We start from the raw sequence: 19,841 nt of genomic DNA, 5'->3' as shown, positions 1-19,841 counted from the left end.
ATAAGGTTTAAAAGAACCAAACTCGGTACATTTTGCAGCAGTGCAATGGCAGGCAGCCCAGAGTGTGGGTGTCAGTGAGCCCCAGAGTGGAATTGTGCCGTGGTGTTCCCCAGCAGCTGTGGCAGTGCAGGCCCAGCCAGCGCTGAAGCTGCAGCAGTGGCAGCAAGGCTTGGCCCCAGGGGCTGGAGATGGCAGAGGAGGGTGGCCAGGATTGCAGAGGATTCCAGGCGAGGATCTGTGGGCAGGCACAGGGGCTTGGCCCGCTGTGGAGCCCTGGCTGCTGCTGCGTTGCCTTCAGGGCAGGCTCAGGGGCGGCCTCCCATCCTCCTGCTGTGGGCGGGAAGTGCAAATCTCCGGGGCTTCAGAGCCCTTGAGGCCAGGCTGAGGGGTCCCCCCGTGTTGAGCTGTGCTGGCGGCTGTTTCTGGCCTCAGGGACACTTGGCATGGGCCCCTTGGCCACCAGTGGTGCTGCTTTGCACTCCTTGGGCAGGAGCCAATGTCCTGGCTGGGTGTTGGCAGCAGCAAAGTGCCAGGGCAGGCTCTGTGCCAGCCCAGCTTCCTGTGGGAGAATGTGCCTTGATATCTGCTCCAGTGGTTGCTGAAGCAGTGAGAATTGCTTTTGCCCCCCTGTTAGGTGCCATGATGTCAGCAGAAGATATTGAAGCCGTCCTGCTCAGGGCATTTCAGTGCCAGGCTCTCACAGGCACCCACAGCTGCGTGGGTTGAGCTGAGCATGGGGCGGTGACCTGCGCTGTGTCTGATTCCCCTTCCTTAATAACAGCCTGTCTTGTAGCTCTTTTCCCTTCTGCTGCCCTTGCAGAGCCATCCACAAACACATTTTCTCCCTCAGGCCAGGGAATGTCCCATCATCAATCTCTCCCAGCCTGGGTCTGGAGCTCTGTCCCTTGAGTGCAGTCGTGGGTTCCTTGCCAGCCCCTCTTCAGGCTGTTCAGACAGGAGGCTGGGTTAAACCCTTGCCCTGTCCTCAGTTCTAAATCCTCCTGTGCCATTGAACAAGTTTCATACTGTAATAACTGAGCCCTGCTCATCTATTTAGAGGCTGTTTAGGTTGTCAAACCTTTACCTTGATGCCAGACTTGAACTATAGGAGATCCTCCTGTTGTCATCACTTTTCAGGCGAGGCCACTCTCTGGCCACTGGGTTAAACATTTTAGCACAAGAATTCCTTTGACTAGACCCTGTTTAAAATCCACCTATAATTCAAATTCTTTTTCCTTTTTGGAAGGCCCAGGAAAACTGCCTCATTTAATCTTCATTTTAACACTTGAAAATTCTGTTTCCTCCTGCTGTCCATCTATCCAGTTTGTTGACTGGCTGCATAGGAGTGTTGTGGGGAGACATCCTTGGCTCCAAAAGCCCTGCCTTTAACAGGGACTCAATACCAGGCTGTGAGCCCTTTCTTCTCTCTCTTGGAACAAGGTATTGCTTGTCCTAGTTGCTTTAAAGTAATTTGTAGAGGCTCCATATCTAATTTTCCCTCTTTCCCTGTCTCTGCCCGCACTTCTGGGTTCACTTCAGCATGGGCCTTTTCCATCTTGTCACACGAAGGTAGAACAGAACTGGCCTCTGCAACCCCTTTTACAGTATTAAAATCCAGCTCTCAAATTCCTTCCTATTTAATTACAATCACAGGAGGAAGAAAAAGAAATTAATTTTATTCAAACCTATGCCCCACAACTTCTAATAGTAGTTGAACAAGTCATACCTGCTCATCTTTCCCACTCATTCCCTTAAAAATAAAATATTCCTTTACTCTTTCCCCCCTTCAGTCTAAGATTCAGAGTGGATTGAGAGGCCCCTGTGTCCATCAGGAAATGCCTCCTCTCAATGCAGACCCTGCCTGAATGTTCTCAAGGGCTGCAGTGTGGAGGGTCCCTGGTGTGATGGGAGCTGTGACAGCCCTGCCAATGCATGTCCATCAAGGGGTGGACTTGCTGGTGCTGAGGGTGCTGCTGTCTGTGCTTGCAGTGTCCTTGTGCCCTGCAGCTGGAGCCCTGGTTCCTTGCCAGGGGCTGTTTGGGTGGGCTCTCCCCTGCCGAGGAGGGCAATGCCTCTGCCAGGTGCTTGTGGCCGAGCCGTGCCCTGGGTGCTGGGGCCCCCTTGGGCCCTGGGGTTGATCCCTCAGGGGCTGTAGGAGCTCTGCCCTGGCCTCTGCTTTCAGCTTGGCCTTTTGCTGCTCCCTTCTTGCATTCACCTGCTGTGCCCTTATGCCCAAGTGCTGCAGGGCCTTCTTGTGCCCCTCCTGCAGCCCCCTCAGTGCCTGTGGGTGCTTGTCTTGCTTTACAAGAGAGGTGTCTGCTCGGGAAGGCAGAAAAAGCCTCTCTTGGGATGGAGAATGCAAACCCCCTCCCTCTTAATTTTTAGACTAGTGAAATCAAGGTGCTCTCAGGCAAAGATATGGGAATAGGAATACCAGTTCTTTACCAGTGTGTATAATAAAGCAAACAAACACCAACAGCTGCGGCACTGACAGCAAACAGAGCCCGGACCCAGTCCCGGCCTTTGGGCTGCGGCGCTTTGCCCTTGGGTGCAGTTCCATGCACGGCCGGCAGGGGCGCTGGTGGCTCCGGCGGGGCGGGGCAGCGCATCCCTCCCATGGGAACCTCTCTGAACGGAAATAGAGCAATCCCTTCATCTAACTCTTTCACTTTTTTACCTTCTATAGCCTTTCTCCTGTGTTTTGAGAAAGAATTTGGAGAGGGCTGCCTTTTAACTGAGCTCCTAGTGTTTTGATAAGGTGCTTCCTCTAGAGAGAGACAGAGTTTCCTTGAACAGCCGGAGCTGTGGTTACCAAGGGGCCCGTAACTCAGAGCAGGATGGGGTCAGGGGAGGATATCCCGCCGAGGCTCGGTGGGAGTGTGGGCAGGGTCTGCTGCCGGAATCGCCAGAGGGGGATCTTCCCGTGAAGCCCGAGGCGGAGCGTGGGTAGCCCCCACATGGCTGATGGTGGCTGATCCGGCAGCTGCCGGCAGAGCAAAGGCAGGTGGGAGAGCCCGGCAGCAGCGGCGGTGCCCAGCGCAGGTGGCACGGGCAGGGCAGCCAGGGATGGGATGGCTGGGACCCCCCCTGGGTGCGGTGGGCGCGGTGACCTCGGAGCAGGCGGCAGGACAGAGCAACCCCCATCTTCCCCAGCATGGCCGGCAGAGCGGCCGCGGGCCAGGCAGTGGGAGCAGGGCACACAAATTGAGCAACAGCGCCGGGGCAGGTGGAGCTGCCCTGGGCACTGAGGCCACACCTGGGATGGAAACTGGGGCAGTCGGAGCTGAGGCGGGCAGCGAGCTGGGACCCAGGACAGGCGCCTGGGCCGCGAACAGAGGGAGCAAGACCTGCAGAGGATCCCACTCTCTGATTTTTCTTCTTGTTCCCTTCCCTTTCATATCCCTTTTTGTTTTCTTGTTTTTTCTCAGAGGTTTCTGATATTTTAAACATTTTTTCTTCTAAAATCTCGTGTCTAACATATGACATATTCTCTTCTAGATTAAATGGGGTTTTTTGCAAATAAATCCAGAGCCTAGCAAATCTAAACTTCTGCTTGGATACTTTGAAATGCTCAATGTGCTAACTCATGACGTCCTAATGTTTTTTTTTTTTTCCCATCACCTTTTTATTTATCCTTTGGCAAATTAAGCATCTTTCAATTACTTGCTTTGCTACTCCAAAATCGCAGTACACCCATAGTTCCTTAAAAAATGGTCACACAAAGCTTGAGTACCCCAGTGGGTTTTCTGATGCATGTCTTCTAATATTTTTCTAATAAGCACATTTTATTAAGTAATTGTCTTCCATCATGAAGTTTCCATTTCCCTGATTTATCTTGTTCATTTCCTGCCTTGTTTAATTCTTTTTTCTCAGCTTCCCTAAACTTTGGAATTTCCAGTTTTTCCTGGTTTGGTGTTAATATTAACATAACTCTTTCACCTCCATTTTCTGCTGCATCCTTAGCTTCATGATCTGCCAAATTATTTCCTCTTCTTTCTGGGGTCTTTTCCTTTTGGAGTTCCCTAATATGTACTATAGCTATCTCTTTTAGGTAATTGTAGTGCCTCTGAAATAAGTTCCTCATGTACTAGTCCTTTTCTTCTTGAATTAAGTAATCTTTTTCCTTTCCAAATTTTTTAAAGGTATGTACTACTCTAAAGGCATACCTTGAATCAGTATGTATAGTTCCTTTATTTTGTGTTAAATATTCTAGTGCTCTTTTTAAAGCATATAATTCACAAGTTTGAGCTTACTAGTTTAAGGTTAATTTCCCTTTTTCCATAGTTTGCACATTTTTCCCATCAACTTCCACATACCGTGTATTTTCTCCTTTTGCAAGGAGTTGTATCTCTGTTAGCTAACATAACTCCCAAAGGACTATTTTTTTTCCTTTTTTTCCCCTGTATCCAACTTACTGGTTTTCTGTGTCGTTTTTCAAGATCTTATCTATTCATCTTCTTCCTCTGTTTTTCCCTTTCTCTAACAACCTAAATACCGCTTTTCTTTCAACTACACACACAGAAATAAAAAACTTTTTTCTCGCACTACTTTCAGTACAATACACCTCCCTCCAAGGTGATATAGTGAAGCTTAAAATACAGAATCTACATTACCTATACTTTCATTCGTCTGCATTCACTCACTTTTATTTCCCATTCTCTCCCACACATTCTTTCCCACCCTCAGGACACAGAGTGGATCCCTGTTGACAGAGAATCGCGGGTCCCTGTGGCCCCCCCTCACCTTGGGGTGGCCTCTGGGTCTCAGTATCTCCGGGCCTCCTGGGAGGGCCCTGACTCTGCTGCCTCCGGTGCCGTTCACCTGTGAGGCTGATTTGTGTGTCACTCACACTCTTCAGCCATGGCCCCCTCACACGCCCTGGGGACAATGGCCCTTTGCAGGTCACCTGTACCTTATGCCACAGCCCTCACACGCCCAGGAGAACAATGGCTTATTTGTGGGTCACACACTCCTCTTTGCACAGCCCCCCCTTCCCACCCACCCGGGAAGCTGAGGCTGATTTTGTGTGTGACTCACTCTCACACACAAGACAACAATAAGGTACCTTCTGTTATAAATTATCAAATCGAGAGCCAAACCTATAGGAAAATTTAGCAAAGATTTATTAATTTGTCTGTGAGACTGAAGTTCGGTCATCTACACTACCACAGCCAAGGGTTAGCGTCGAGCCCGGGTTCGGTGCTGGGTGAACACGGATCTGAGCTCCGAATGTCAGAGTCTCCCCCTGTTCACAAATGCTGCCTGACGCAGCGAGTTCTTTTACAGTTTATTCTGCTCGAGGCAGAGATGACCGAGTGTTCTTTGTGTCTCTCCCCATGCATAACCGTGTCTTTACCTGTGCAGAGGTGGACAAAGACTCAGTCCAGGTGTCTGATGTTGTCAGTAGACTCCAGGGAAGTCAGCATTCACATGCATCAGGGTGGGGCTGTGGATCATCTTGGTAGCTGTAATCCTCGAGGTGTTAATCACTCTTGGCTGGACCTGGTGACCCAGGGAAGCCAGCGATTATCGCCCTGGAAGCTTCTATTCTTTCATTAAAAACCACGATGTTTATCTCAACCAAGTCCAGGAACTAGATGTATATGAATAAGATGCTGTTCCCTGCCAGGATGGTTAAAAGACATAGTGTGGATTTTACAATATTTTATACATTAATAGCATGAATTATCTCTACCATATACTACACTTTCACATCACCTATTACAAGTTTAGGTGTTCCTTGCCAGTCCCCGTGCTCTTGGATATCCCTCAACCCAGCTGTGTTGTCCAACCCCAGATGCTCTTGAGCATATCCTCAATCCGACAGAATTTGGCTCAACCGTGGATGTTCTTGCAATGTTAATTCCTCAGTCCAGCAGGTTTTCATTCTGGATGCTCTTGGGCTCTCTTATCCCTCAAAGCAGCAGAATTTTTAGGGTTCCCTTTTGTCCCATTTCCTAGTGGATTGGGCTCGGAAACTGCTCTGCTCCCTTCCTCCGAGGGGTCCAGCCCCTCTCTGAGACCCAGTTACCCGGGGGATTCTCTCACTCCTCTCATCACTCGCTGTGTCTCTTTACTGGCTGCTTCCCTCGAGGAAAGTTGGAAACGCAGCATGGGAGACTCCAGCACTCACTTGGCAGGTCTGGGACAACCAACCCTCGTCTCATTCACAGCCCAGAGCAGAGAATGAGGGGAGAAGGGAGCTCGGGAGCCCAAACAGCACCGGCATCCCGAAATGGGGAGAGTGAAGCAGGGGGAGCTTTTGGCATTGCTGGGACTGCCAGCAGCCTGGGCAGGGCGGGCACCGGGCACAAGGGGGACCCCCAATCCAAGCAATACCCCAGAAGCTGGGACAGCGGGAACCCCCTGAACACCAGAGGGGAGGGACCAGGGATGGGGAACTCCTGGGAGGCTTTTTCAGGCCTGAATCTGGGTGTTTGGGAGGTTTTTCTGGAGCCCTGATGGCCGGTGACTTGTAGAGATGGATTTGGGCAGAGGGACCTTCAAACTCAATGTGTGTTGGGGAAGATGAAACAGAAAAGCCTTATAAATATGATTGTCTGGCAAAAGATTTTGTGAACATAAAAAGTATAAGGAAGATTGAAATGAAAGCAAGCTCTGAGATACCTCAGTTAGTGAACAACTGGAAAACAATGGTGTGGTTCAACTGACGGTAATCCCCTTTTGATGAAACAATTCTCTCTGCTCGCAGACAGATCCAAGGGTCAGAGCAGACTCTACTAGCTCAATAGAAGGGGTCCAAGGAGGAGATTTTAGGGTTTAAAATGTAACACAGTGTGGTGATGTAATGATTCTTACAGGCTGAATGTAAATGCTGTAGGATTTGTATCTTGTACTAGATCGGTTAGTGAAAAATCAAATACTCAACACAGAAGAAGATTGATTGTATTGTAACAGGAACCTTACTGTCATACGCTCTTCTCCTCTTACTCTCTTACCCTCTCACCCTCTGTACCCCTCTCTTATCTCTGGCCTGCTCCGAGCTGTGCCTGGCAGCTCCCAGCAGGGCCCTGCACCCAGGCCCTTTGCAATAAACCGCAAGTTCCACGACCTGGCTGCAGAGCTCTCTCGTCTCCCTCTGTCCCGACCGTCCTACCCCCCCGATGCTCCTACAAACGCGCTCATCCCTTGTTTTCCCCAAACCAGGATTTCCCATTGCCAAGGCCTGGGAGGCTGCGAGGAAGAGGAAGATGCCCCGGGACACTGAGGCAGGTGAGGAGGAAGTCAGTGCCCCTTTCCCCTCTGTGCTGCTCCATCTCCCAGCCCAGCACGGCCCCGGCTGCAGCTCAGCCCTGGGGGGATCTCCTTGCCCTTGCCTGTGGCACGGAGGCAAATCCCATCCTGTCCTTGTCCTTCCTCCCCCAGAGCACGGGCTGAGCATGGAGAGCAGGGAGGGCAAATGCCCGCGGCAGAACCTGGTGGAAGAGGCCGTTTTGAGCGGCTCCACGGCGCAGGAAGCCAACGGGGAGGAAAAGCCCCGGAGATGCCGCACGAGGAGGGGCTGCAAACGCAGCCGGCGGGGATCTGAGGGGGAAAGAGCCAGCCTGGGCCGGGAAGGTGGCCGGAGATGGAGCCAGAGCTCGGAGCTGGTGCTCCATGAGCAGCTCCCTGGTGGGGAGAAGCCCCACACGTGCGTGGAGTGTGGGAAGAGCTTCAGGTGGAGCTCTGACCTGATCAGGCACCAGAGGATCCACACTGGAGAGAAGCCCTATGAGTGTGAGGAGTGTGGGAAGAGCTTCAGCCGGAGCTCCCACTTGATGAAGCACCAGAGGATCCACACTGAAGAGAGGCCATACAAATGTTCCGAGTGTGGGATGTGCTTCAGAGAGAGCTCCAGCCTGTCCCAGCACCAGAGGACCCACACTGGGGAGAGGCCCTATGAGTGTTCAAAGTGTCGGAAGAGGTTTAAGACAAGCTCCCATCTCCTCCGGCACTATCTGAGTCACACAGAGGAGAGGCCCTTCCAATGCCCCGACTGCGGGAAGGGATTCAAGCACAACTCCGACCTCATCACCCACCAGCGCATCCACACTGGGGAGAGGCTCTATGAGTGTGATAAATGCAGGAAGAGGTTTCAGACCAGCTCTGTTCTCCTCCTGCACTATCGGATTCACACAGAGGAGAGGCCCTTCCGCTGCCCCGACTGCGGGAAGGGATTCAAGCACAACTCCAACCTCGTCAGGCACCGGCGCATCCACACTGGGGAGAGGCCCTACGAGTGTCCCCAGTGTGGGAAGAGCTTCTCCAGGAGCTCTCACTTGACCCGACACCAACAGAGGCACCGGTAAGGGAAGCCCTGTGAGTGCCCCGAGTGCAGGCAGAGCTTCGTGCGCTGCTCCAGCTCCATCCCCCACTGGAGGAGGCACTTTGGCCACAGCCCAGGTGAGCCACATTCCCTGTGATCCATGTTGAGAACACACCTGGCTGTTTCGCCTTTTAATTTCACCTTAATTTTTTTCTATTCTCCATCTCTTTACACTGCAGAAGCCAAGAGGAATGGATCTATCACCTCCAAATCACTCAAATCTCAGTGAAAACAGCTCAATCTTACCCCAAAAAGAGCTCAAACCCACCTCAAAAAACTCAATCCCATGCCAAACTCACTCGATTCCGCAGCCATCAGGCTGACATGAGGCTGGGAGGTGATTTAGAGTCGTGGGGTCTCAATTAGAGTGGTGGGATGGAGATTGTGTGGGGCTGGGTGTGTGGGATGTATTTGACAGCAAATAAAACTCTGAGACTTACTGATTTCTCTCCTGTTCATGTTCAGTCTGTTGCAGTTCTGTTTGCAGAGTGCCGCCTTCTCAGCTCATTGTCTTGGTGTCCCCTTTTCTCTCCTGCCTCTCTTTGCCTGCTCTGTTTCTCTCTCAGTGTCTCCCTGGACCCACGGGACCACCAGATACCCTGCCCTGATTTAATTGACCCAGGCACCACCAGAGACCCTCCCTATATTTAATTGCCTCAGGACCACCCACAACCCTCCCCTGATTTATTGCCCCAGGGACCACCCAATACCCTCCCCTGATTTAATTGACCCCTCCCCTGTTTTAATTGACCCCTGCCTCCAAAGACCCTCCCCTGATTTAGTTGACCTTTCCCTGTTTTAATTCCCCTTCCCCTGATTTAATTGACCCCTGCCCTGAATAATTTGACCCTGCCCTGATTTTGCTGTCCCCTGCCCTGATTTAGATGACCCCTCTGTCCCCACAGACCCTCCCCTGATTATTTATTACTTTATTTCCCAATTACTTTTTAAGTTCCCAGTCCAGGGTGCTGAAGTCCTGAAGGCTGGCAGGGAAATGTCTCTGTAGGATTTTGCTCCATTTCCCTTCAAGGGCAGGAACATCTTTTCCTGGCTGGAAGCTGGAATTGCAGACTTTTGGAATATATGCAGGGCAACATGGACTGGGATCAAACATGGACTAGGATCAGATAGGGGTTGGGATCAAATATGGACTGGGATCAAACAGGGACTTGGATCAAATAGGGACTGGGATGAAATATGGACTGGGATCAAATATGGACTGGGATCAACTATTCACTGGGATCAACTTTGGCCTGGGATCAAATATGGCCTGGATCTAATATGACAGATTTTATGGACTGGGATCAAATGTGGACTAGTGTTGTAGTGTGTTGTAATAGCCTGTTTTAAACTTCCGGGTCCCTTCCCCAGGTGTGCCAATACCCCTCTTTCAGATCTAAAACAGTAAACTAGGGTAGCTCAGGTGCCAAACATGTTAGTAGGGTGTATGGGTTTGCCAAAAGGTGTACTGCCTGACCTTAGCCCGTTGTTTTCCTTAACTTGGTTAAGGAGAGGTGCATTCTCTGCCCTCCCTGCTGTGTTAGAGGCCCATACCCCAGGAAACATTGGATCCATTATTTTCTTGTAAATTTCATCCTTATTTTCAATTTCAGTTTCACTAATTGTTAAAATTAAGCTCAATATATCTCCATATTCTTGATCCTTTACCTCTAAAATAATCTCTCCATCTTTAAATGTGATCTTTGCTTCCAGCTGCTTCAGCAAGTCCCTACTCAACAGGGCCTTTGGAGAGTTGGGCACATACAAAAAAACTATGACTATTTTGATGGTTTGCAAAATATGATTTTTCAGATTGGCCAGTTGCCCCTTTACCATAACATAATCATCTGTTACAGGCATCGAGGCTTTATTTAACACTGAGTTTGCTGCCCCTGTGTCAACTAGAAATTCTATTTTCTTAGCTCCCATCTTTCTACCCTATCCCAGCCTTTTGCCTTAATTCAAAGTCTTGGGGTATAAAATAAGCTGAACGCACTCAGCTTTAATTATTTCTGCTGGGTTTCTTAAATTACATGAAACTCTCTTTTCTAATAATTCAAACATCCTGTTACTTCTTTGCTTCTCGTGACTGGTTGCTACTAAATTCCTTAGAGCTCTCTGAGTAGCCTTGGCTTCCTTAGAATAACATAAAGTGCCTGTCTTGGTCTCTTCCACCTAAACTCTGCTTTACAAAATCTCATTCTTTCCCAGTTCTCTTCCCGCACAATCTAATTCAAGCATTGTTTCTACTGACACTCACTTTGCTGCCTTGCAAAAAGCTGTGCCTGTTACAGCAAAAAATCTGATATGCCCACAAACACAGACACACACCCTGCATCTCAAATTCACGAGAGTCAGGGCTTAGGTTGCTGTGGGAGGGGAATTGCTCGAATTCCTTTAATTTGTTTTATCACAGTTAAACATAAATCACCATACTGCAGTTTTTCCATGTAAAATGCTACACTTGTTGCAAACAAAATCCTAAAATCTCCACAAACACAAGCCTACAATACCAAGAATCAAATTACCACAATGTGGGGAAAGAACCACACAAACTCACTGGGAAAGGGGTATCTCTTAAGAGTGCCCACTATTCTCAACACAACCCAACATGCAACACTTCATCATCTACCCACATCAGCTTATCCAGCCTCTTCTGGTCCTCACACACTCTGGACACAATCAAAATAACAGCACACAGTAAAATTCCAGGGACCAAGTCCAAACTGCGGGGGCAGAAGAATCCCCTGAGTTCATCTAGCCACGGGTAAAACATGCACAATCTACACAAATCACACATCACCACCTTTAAACACAGTAAATGACTAAATGTCCTCACCCACGTTTCTCCACTTGTTCCACTACTCCACGGGGTGTTCCTGCCCTCACAGACTGCCCCAGCCAGCGCTCCGGGTCTCACCTGGCTGCTTCAGACATGGGTAGAACTGCCCCCGCACGCCGTGGGTACACTCACTCACTCACTCGGTCTGTTTTATACACCATGCACTCACACGATTACAAACACGCCAACATTAACCACACAATGCATTAGCCATACAATGTCTGGACACCACAAGCACACAAAGTTCGGGTTCACTCAGCTCACCCCAGAGTCGCTAGCGGCCGCTCCATTGAACAATGAACCCATTCCCAGTTGCGCTATCAACCGGGAACCTCTGCCGCTGACCATGCTCTTGGTAGATGGCTGCCTGCAAGCACAGGGATGAGGCTGTGCACTCAGACGTCTCTGAGTGACTTATCAGCAGCCCTATCTCCCCAGGCCCTTTGACAGACGTACTGTGTATCTGCACATCAGCAGGTCATTGTCTGTATCTGCAGGAGGCAAGCCGAGATGGAGCAGAGCTCCTCCAGGAAAATCCCAGGGAGCACCCAGGAGTCCGTCCTCCCTTCCGCCCCTGCAGGGACAGACAATCGCCTGGCTGGCTCGCCAAAATGATTAGTGGAAAAAAAAGAGAAACTCCACAACTTTGTAAAAAGTTGTAAAGCCGGTATGTTTAGCGCTGGACACATGTGGGAATTGTTCTCCCTAAAGGACACGCGCACCCCTGGGAATTCCCCCTTGCTTATACATATGCATATAGTCTCATTCATATTCATTCTACTGATTTCACGTTACAGGTTGCAATTAGTTTTTATCAGTCCTTGCCTTTTGCGCAGAGAGCTCTCTGGACAGCCTCATCCTTTGCCCCCAACAAAGGGGCCTCCATTTATCTTGGGAATTTGAATTCCTTCTCTTGGTCGAGACCATTCTGTGAGCACAAGATTTTTTCTTTGTTTTTTTTCCTCTCTTGTGAGAACAGGGAGTCTTAAGCACAGATAAACAAGTTACAGGCTCAGAACAGCACTTTTCACCTCAATCCAAAAATGCATTTCTATCCTGTTAAATTTCTACTTTGTCTCACCCATCCAAGAAATTATGTGCTCTGACTCCATGATTTTAAAGGCTGAACAGATGCTTTATTCTATACTATATTATACTACATTACACTATTTCTATACTAAATCTATACTAAATTACATACTAAAGAAAAACCTCCGACCCTTTCCAGACAGTCACGACCCAGCTTTGACCTAATTGGTCAATCAGTCCAAACAACCATCACCAGTGTCCAATTAACAAATCACTCTGGGTAAACAATCTCCATAACACATTCCACATGTGCCAAACAACCGGTGCAGCAAATGAGATAAGAATTGTTTTCTTCGTTTCTGAGCTTTCTCAGCTTCCCAGGAAAAATCCTGTGAGAGAGAATTGTCTCTATTCAAAGAAATGTGCATACCACAGGGATTTGTTCTCCCCGGTCTCCATCTGCTGCTCAGTGCCTGGGGTAAGGAAAGAAAAGGAGAGGAAGGAATGAGGAAGGAGCTGTGGACAAGGAGAGGATGGGATTTTCCTCTGTGCTAGAGGGAAGGGGAAGGGATCCCACCAGTTCATCCCTGGCAGGATGGTGTCAGCAGTGGGATTGTCCTGCAGCCAGGGGCAATGCTGGGCTGAGACATGGACCAGAGGAGAGGGGCAAAGGGGCAGTGACTTCCTCCTCGCCTGCCTCAGTGTCCCAGGCCATCTTCCTTTTCCTGGCAGCCTCCTCCAGCTCCACCCAGACAAAGATTGGGATTTACAAATCCTGGCTTGGGGGAAAAACAATGGGTGAGCCCTTGGTCCTGCTGCCCAAGTACAGCTCCAGAAGTAACAGCCCTGTCCACAGTCAGGCAGGCCCAGACCCTGCTCATCTCCAGCCTCCCCCACCCCTCCAGGCTGCCAGAATTGGCCTTTGCTGCTCTCCCCACTCTGATGCCAATGTCCCCCCACAACTGGTACCACCTCCCTAGCCAGTTTGCCACCAGAACCCTCCACAAGTCTCCAAAGGGGCATCTGTATCTCACCCTTGGGGACCTGCAAGATCCAAAGATCCCCTCCCCAGAAACAAACCCTTCCAGAGATTCCCTGATGGATTTGGGGTCAGTTCCCCCTCCCTGCTCACCTGTGGGATCTGGGGAATCGATGCTGCCAGGGCCAGGGGAGCTGCAGACTCAGTGGGCAGGTGGGAAAAGAGTGGTTCTGCTGGGGCTCCTCCTCTTGCTCCTCCTGTTCCTGCTCCTCCTCCTCCCCATCCTCCTCCTCCTCTCCCTCCTCTTCCTATTGCTCTTCCTTCCCTGCCCAATCCAGATCCCACATCTCCCCCATGGCTGCAGCATCACCAGCATTTGGGTGGAGGGAACCCCCCATGAACCCCCCAGGGAGGGGCAGGGGGCTTGGGGACCCACCCAGTGCGGATCCATTCCCCTCCAGAGACTCAGGGAATCACTCCAGGAATCAAATGATGGGGACACAATGGGATCCCCGTGGAACCGCTCTTTTTCTGTTCCATCCCCACCGTTCCCTTCCCTCACTCATCATTCCTCCAACCCAAAGACCCCTCCCAACTCAGTTTGGGGGTGTCATCCCTCTTGCGCTCTGAATCCTCTTTTCCCCTGCTCTTCCACCCCTTCTCCATTGTGCCCCCAGCCCCAGCCCTCACCCCTGTGTTTGGTTTTGGGGGATGCAGGCCCCTCCTGCTCAGTTTGGAGGGTCACATTCCCCCTTTCCCTCAATTCTGGCAGCTCCTGGCTGCTTTTTCCTGGGAGGAATCCCTCAGTTTTGGGACTTTTGGGGTTTAGCTTATAAGTGTGACAGCTCTGTCTGGCTCTCTGCTCCCTGCTGTGGCCTCTCAGCTGCCCCTGACACCCTGGGGGTGCTGGGATTTCCCTCCTGGGGACAAGGACGTTCATCCCCTTCCAGGAGCCCAATGCCTGGCTGGGGCTCCAGGTCAGGGGGTCCTTGAGCAGCTGCCCCAGAACCTCCCCCAGGGTCTCCCAGCACAGCTGGAGCTGCTCAGCCTGGGGTCCCCAGAGGCCTCAGCAAGACCCAAGTCCCTCCCAGGAAACCTCAACTCCCTCAAACCCAGCATCCTCCACATCCCCTGCAAGTTCCCCCATGGCACTGGCCATGGCCACGTCCCCACATGTCACTGTCCATGTCCCACCATGTCCTCACCCATGGCTGTCTCCCCACCATGTTTCCATCCCTGTCATTGTCCCCCATATCTCCATCCATGCCCATGTCCCCCATGTCCCCACAAATGGCCCCTTCTCTGTTAATATCCATGCATCCCCAAGTCTCTCTCCATTTGTCCATGTTCCTACCATGACCACACCCAAATCTAAGTTCAATGTCTATTTTTACCTCAATATTGGATATTTTAAAGGGATAAAGAGAAATTAAAACAAAATTGAGGCAAAAGAAAGGGATTTCCTTGTCCATACCAGCTGAGGATCCACAGCTTAGGTGGAAGGGAAGCACATTTTTTGGTGGAATTTCTATCCCACTGTCTCCAAAATCTTGGCCTTTTCCCCAGTTTTTCACCATTTGGCTGCAGAAGACACCCTTGGGCAACAGGAAATCAAAACTGTGGAATCACTGAAGTTGGAAAAGACCTTGTCCTGGTTCAGGGCAAATTTGGGAGAGAACTCCCAAAGGAGTTCCTCTGGACAGCAGATTCAATCGGCCCCTCCCCCAACTGGTTCAGGAAAAATAAAATACCTCCTTGGAGAAAAGTGGAAAAACCTGTTTATTACACAATAAAACCTAAACAATATTAAACAATAAAACCTCTTGTTGCTCTAAAAGAGAGACAAACTCACTAAGTCCCTCTGTGGCTGTAGCTCAGCTCACTCAGTCTCTTATCAATCCCTCTGGTGCTGGAAATGCCGCAGCCCAGGCCCAGCCCGGTGGGCCACAGGTGTGAGCTGCCCGTGCTCTTCTGGTGTTCAGGCCAGAGCAGGTTTGAACAGGTCCAAAGAGAAGGGAAAAAACCCCACAGTTCAGGGAACTTTGGTTCAGTTAGCTAAAACTAACTAAAAGCAATGGAGAGCTCTGTCCCACTGTCTGCCCATCTGCAGACAACACAGTGCAGGAACACGAATGTGGAGGAGTGAGTGCAGTGTCTAAAACAAACTCCGTGCTTCTTCTCTCCCCCCTTCACTCTCAGGACAAGTCTTGAAGGTGCAAAACTTCTTATTCAGCACAAACAGAACAGACTGGGGACACAAGCATCTTATAGTCGACACAGAATATACCTCAGGGACCATTCAGTACTCCCTAATGTCACCAGAAGACAGGACTGAATGCAAAAGATTTTATGGGGTTGAAATGACAAATCTCTTCTCTCCAAGGAATTCCCATTGTAGGTCTGCGTCCCGATGGATGTTCCTGCCACTGGGTTTATCTAGGTGCCCACAGGGAACCAGGAAGATGTGGAATCTCCCAGCCAGATGCCTTCCAACTTGGATCACCAGGACCACAGATCACCAGGGCTCTGCCCAACAGGGGTCACTGGGGATCATCCAACGTGGATCCTCCAATGGGGGATGGAGCTGGAGCAGCACACAAAGCTCTTCCCACACTTGGGGCACTCACAGGGCTTCCCTTATTGGCGCCTCCATTGGTGTCGGGTAAAAGTTGAGCTCAATGAGAATCTCATCCCACACTCCCCACACTCGTAGGGCCTCTCCCCCGTGTGGATGCGCCGGTGGATGGTGAGTTTGGAGTTTTGCTTGAATCCCTTCCCGCAGTCGGGGCAGCGGAAGGGCCTCTCCTCCCTGTGACTCCGCTCATGTTTGAGGAGATCGGAGCTCCTGTGAAACCTCTTCCCACACTGGGGACACTTGTAGGGCTTCTCCCCAGAGTGAACACGCTGGTGGTGTTTTCTCAGGTCAGTGTGCCACCCATAGCTCTTCCCACATTCCAAGCAGGTGTACGGCCGTTCCCCCTTGTGGATCACCCGGTGCCGAATCAGGGCCGAGCTTCCTCTGAAGCTCCTCCCACATTCCCCACACTTGTAGGGCTTTTCCCCAGTGTGGACCTTCTGGTGTTCCGTCAGCTTGCATTTCATGCTGAAGCTCTTCCCACACTCCCCACACTCATAGGGCTTTTCCCCAGTGTGGATCATCTCGTGTTTCCTCAGGCCAGAGCTGTATCTAAAGCTCTTCCCACATTCCACACATTCATAGGGCTTTGCCCCAGTGTGGATCCTCTGGTGTTGAATCAGGCTCCCCTTCTGGCTGAAGCTCATCCCACATTCCCCACACTCATAAGGGTGGTCTCCAGTGTGGATCATCTGGTGTTGCATCAGGCTCCCCCTCTGCCTGAAGCTCTTCCCACATTCCCCACATTCAAAGGGCTTTTCCCCAGTGTGGATCCTCTGGTGTTGGATCAGGACAGAGTTGCGGCTGAAGCTCTTCCCACACTCCTCACACTCAAAGGGCCTCTCCCCAGTGTGGATCCTCTGGTGCCGCGTCAGGCTGGAGCTCCAGCTGAAACTCTTCCCACATTCCTCATACTTGCAGGGCTGTTCCCCAGTGTGGATCACCTGGTGCTCGATCAGGTCCAAGCTCCGACTAAAACCCTTCCCACTTGTGTGGCTTCTCTCTGCCATGGGGCTTCTCCACCAGCTCTGAGCTCTGGCTGCATCTCCGGCCGCCTTCCCGGCTCAGGGGGGCTCTTTCCTCCCCGCAGCTCCCTGGGCTGGGTTTGCTGCCCCTCCTCGTGCGGAATCTCCAGGGCTTTTCCTCCTGCTCCATTCACACACGTCCTAGGAATGAAAAATCCTGGTATGGGTAAAAAACAAAATGAGAGTGTCTTGGACTGGGAGTTCCTACTTGCTCAAGTTTATCTCAGGAAGTCATTGGGAATCTTGTATATGTAAGAACCTCCAAAACACCAAGAGTCAGCACAAAATCCTCCAAACATCAAGACACAGATCAAAAACTTCCCAAACATCAAGATTCAACAAAGCCCCCTCCAAAATACAAAGATTCAGCCCCCACAAAAAAACAAAGCACCAACAATTAGGCCAATAAAGCTCAGAAACACCAAGATTCACCCCGGGAAAATCGTGGATCCCAATCCCTGGTCACCTGCTGCATGTGGAGGGGGGGCAACGCTCCTGGGGCTGGGATTGGAGGCTGCAGATACAGGCAGAGGTGGAACCTTGTGCTGCTTCCTCTTCTGTTCCTCCTCCTGTGTCGCTACTCTTCCTCCCACTCCTCTTCCTCCTGCTATTCCTCCTTCTCCTGCACAATCCCACCTTCTCCTCTCACGTGCATCGTTTGACCCTTTTGTTCCTCAACCCTGCTTCTCCTTCCCTTCTCCTCCTGTCCCAGGCCCAGCACCCACTGCCGGCTCCCTCTTCCCCCCAAACCCACAGCATCCCACGGCAGGGGCAGGGATGGAGCTGGGGCAGGTCGGGCTGGGGCAGCGCTGGGCTCTCGGCCGCTCCCGCCCGCACTCGGTCCCCACTGCAGCCGCTCCCGCCGGGACAGCGCGGGGGGGCCCGGCCTTGGCGCTGCCCCACTCCCACCTCCCCAAATTCCCCTCGCATTTGGACAACAGGGCATGGATGGTGTTGGTGTGCTGCAAAGGGATTGGGTGAAGGGGAGTGTGCAGCAATATGGTTAAGGCAAGAAGCTGCAGGAGGAATCTATGTGGAAAGCAAAAGGATGATGGAAAAGCGGAGGAAGAGAAAAATACTGAGGATTGGGATGTTTATCAGCAGGGCCTTAGCCTCAAAACTTGTCAGCTGATTCAGATCTTTTGTATCCCCGGTTTCCAGGCCAGGAAATCAAGGAGGTCAGGGTTTCAGGGGGTTTCTCTGTGGGCGGCAGCACCGGGCGCAGAGCTGCGGCACCGGGAGCACGGGCTGGGGGCCTGTGGGGAGCTGCGGGGCCGGGCCGGGGCTGTGGGGCAGCCGGGGCTCAGCGCCGGGCGCTGCCTGACCCCACCAGCCCCGGGCAGGGCCGGCAGCGGCCCCCGGCCCCCAGGAGGCTGCGGGACGCCCCGGCCGCTGCCCGGCCCTGTGGAGCTGCCGGCCCTGCCCGCCGGGGGCGCCTTTGGACACTGCGGCAGGACAGGGAGCAGCTCTGGGATACGGGCTGGGGAGGGTACCCTGAGCACAAGGAGGAGGAGCAAGGAACACCTGGGAAAGGCGGATTGTACATTTTAGCAAGGAGATTATCTTTTAAGGCTTTTGTTAGGGTTACTGGAGATACAAATGATTTTGCAGAAAGCTCAACAGCTGTCAGAGGATGAGCACTCACAGGCAGCGAGGGGGGCTGCAGGAGGGGCACAAGAAGGCCCTGCAGCACTTGGGCATAAGGGCACAGCAGGTGAGTGCAAGAAGGGAGCAGCAAAAGGCCAAGCTGAAGGCAAAGGCCAGGGCACAGCTCCTACAGCCCCTGAGGGATCAACCCCAGGGCCCAAGGGGGCCCCAGCACCCAGGGCACGGCTCGGCCACAAGCACCTGGCAGAGGCATTGCCCTCCTCGGCAGGGGAGAGCCCACCCAAACAGCCCCTGGCAAGGAACCAGGGCTCCAGCTGCAGGGCACAAGGACACTGCAAGCAGACAGCAGCACCCTCAGCACCAGCAAGTCCACCCCTTGATGGACATGGATTGGCAGGGCTGTCACAGCTCCCATCACACCAGGGACCCTCCACACTGCAGCCCTTGAGAACATTCAGGCAGGGTCTGCATTGAGAGGAGGCATTTCCTGATGGACACAAGGGTCTCTCAATGCACTCTGAATCTCAGACCGAATGGGGGAAAATGATAAAAATATGTTTGATTAGTGAGGAGATGGGGGGGAAACATGTATGGTTTTATTCAACCACTATTAGTAGATCTACGAGATGGGTTTGAAATGCATGAAATTTTATTTGCTCCTAATTGTTATCATGATTTACTGGGAAGGGATTTGATCGCTAAACTCGTAACACAAATTAATATTATAAAAAGGGATACAGAGGCCGGTTCTGTTGTACCTCTGTGTCAGATGTCTGGCCAGGCCTATGCTGAAGTGAACCCAGAAGTGTGGGCAGCCCCAGGGAAAGAGGGAAATTTAGATATGGAGTCTCTCCAAAGCACTCAGAAGCAACCAGGACAAGTGGTGTCTAACAGCAACACCCTGTTCCAGGGAAGGGAAGGAAGGGGAATCAGACACAGCGCAGGTCACCGCCCCATGCTCAGCTCAACCTGCGCAGCTGTGGGTGCTTGTGAGAGCCTGGCACTGAAATGCCCTGAGCAGGAAGGCTTCAACATCTTCTGCTGACACCATGGCACCTAACAGGGGGGCAAAAGCAATTCTCACTGCTTCAGCAACCACTGGAGCAGATATCAAGGCACATTCTCCCACAGGAAGCTGGGCTGGCACAGAGCCTGCCCTGGCACTTTGCTGCTGCCAACACCCAGCCAGGACATCGGCTCCTGCCTAAGGAGTGCAAAGCAGCACCACTGGTGGCCAAGGGGCCCATGCCAAGTGTCCCTGAGGCCAGAAACAGCCGCCAGCACACCTCAACACGGGGGGGACCCCTCAGCCTGGCCTCAAGGGCTCTGAAGCCCCGGAGATTTGCACTTCCCGCCCGCAGCAGGAGGATGGGAGGCCGCCCCTGAGCCTGCCCTGA

General features: G+C 51.7%; 1 protein-coding gene and 1 pseudogene across 2 annotated transcripts; one reads left to right on the top strand and one right to left on the bottom strand.

Moving 5' to 3' along the window:
* Positions 1-18,021, bottom strand: part of LOC131093377 (uncharacterized) — a 1,138,058-nt pseudogene extending 1,120,037 nt beyond the window's left edge.
* LOC131093417 (zinc finger protein 239-like) lies at positions 7,048-10,033 on the top strand. Of its 2 annotated transcripts, XR_009115569.1 has the most exons (3): positions 7,048-7,233; positions 7,387-8,403; positions 8,506-10,033. XR_009115569.1 is itself a non-coding variant. In XM_058040583.1 (2 exons), the coding sequence occupies exons 1-2, from the start codon at positions 7,125-7,127 to the stop codon at positions 8,307-8,309; spliced, it is 1,032 nt and encodes a 343-aa protein (XP_057896566.1). In that variant the 5' UTR covers positions 7,048-7,124; the 3' UTR covers positions 8,310-10,033. The 2 variants fall into 2 exon arrangements, 1 of the variants encoding a protein (XP_057896566.1); XM_058040583.1 differs by having other exon boundaries at positions 7,387-10,033.
* Positions 18,022-19,841: the final 1,820 nt, after the last annotated feature.

Source organism: Melospiza georgiana, chromosome 25, assembly GCF_028018845.1.
Source record: "Melospiza georgiana isolate bMelGeo1 chromosome 25, bMelGeo1.pri, whole genome shotgun sequence".
Taxonomy (NCBI): Eukaryota; Metazoa; Chordata; class Aves; order Passeriformes; family Passerellidae; genus Melospiza; species Melospiza georgiana.
This window is presented reverse-complemented; position numbering and strand designations above follow the sequence as displayed.

Coding starts and splice junctions, on each gene's coding strand:
- LOC131093417 (XM_058040583.1), top strand. CDS start 7,125: ATGCTCCTACAAACGCGCTCATCCCTTGTTTTCCCCAAACCAGGATTT. Junction 7,234..7,386: donor GCCCCGGGACACTGAGGCAG/GTGAGGAGGAAG, acceptor TTCCTCCCCCAG/AGCACGGGCTGAGCATGGAG.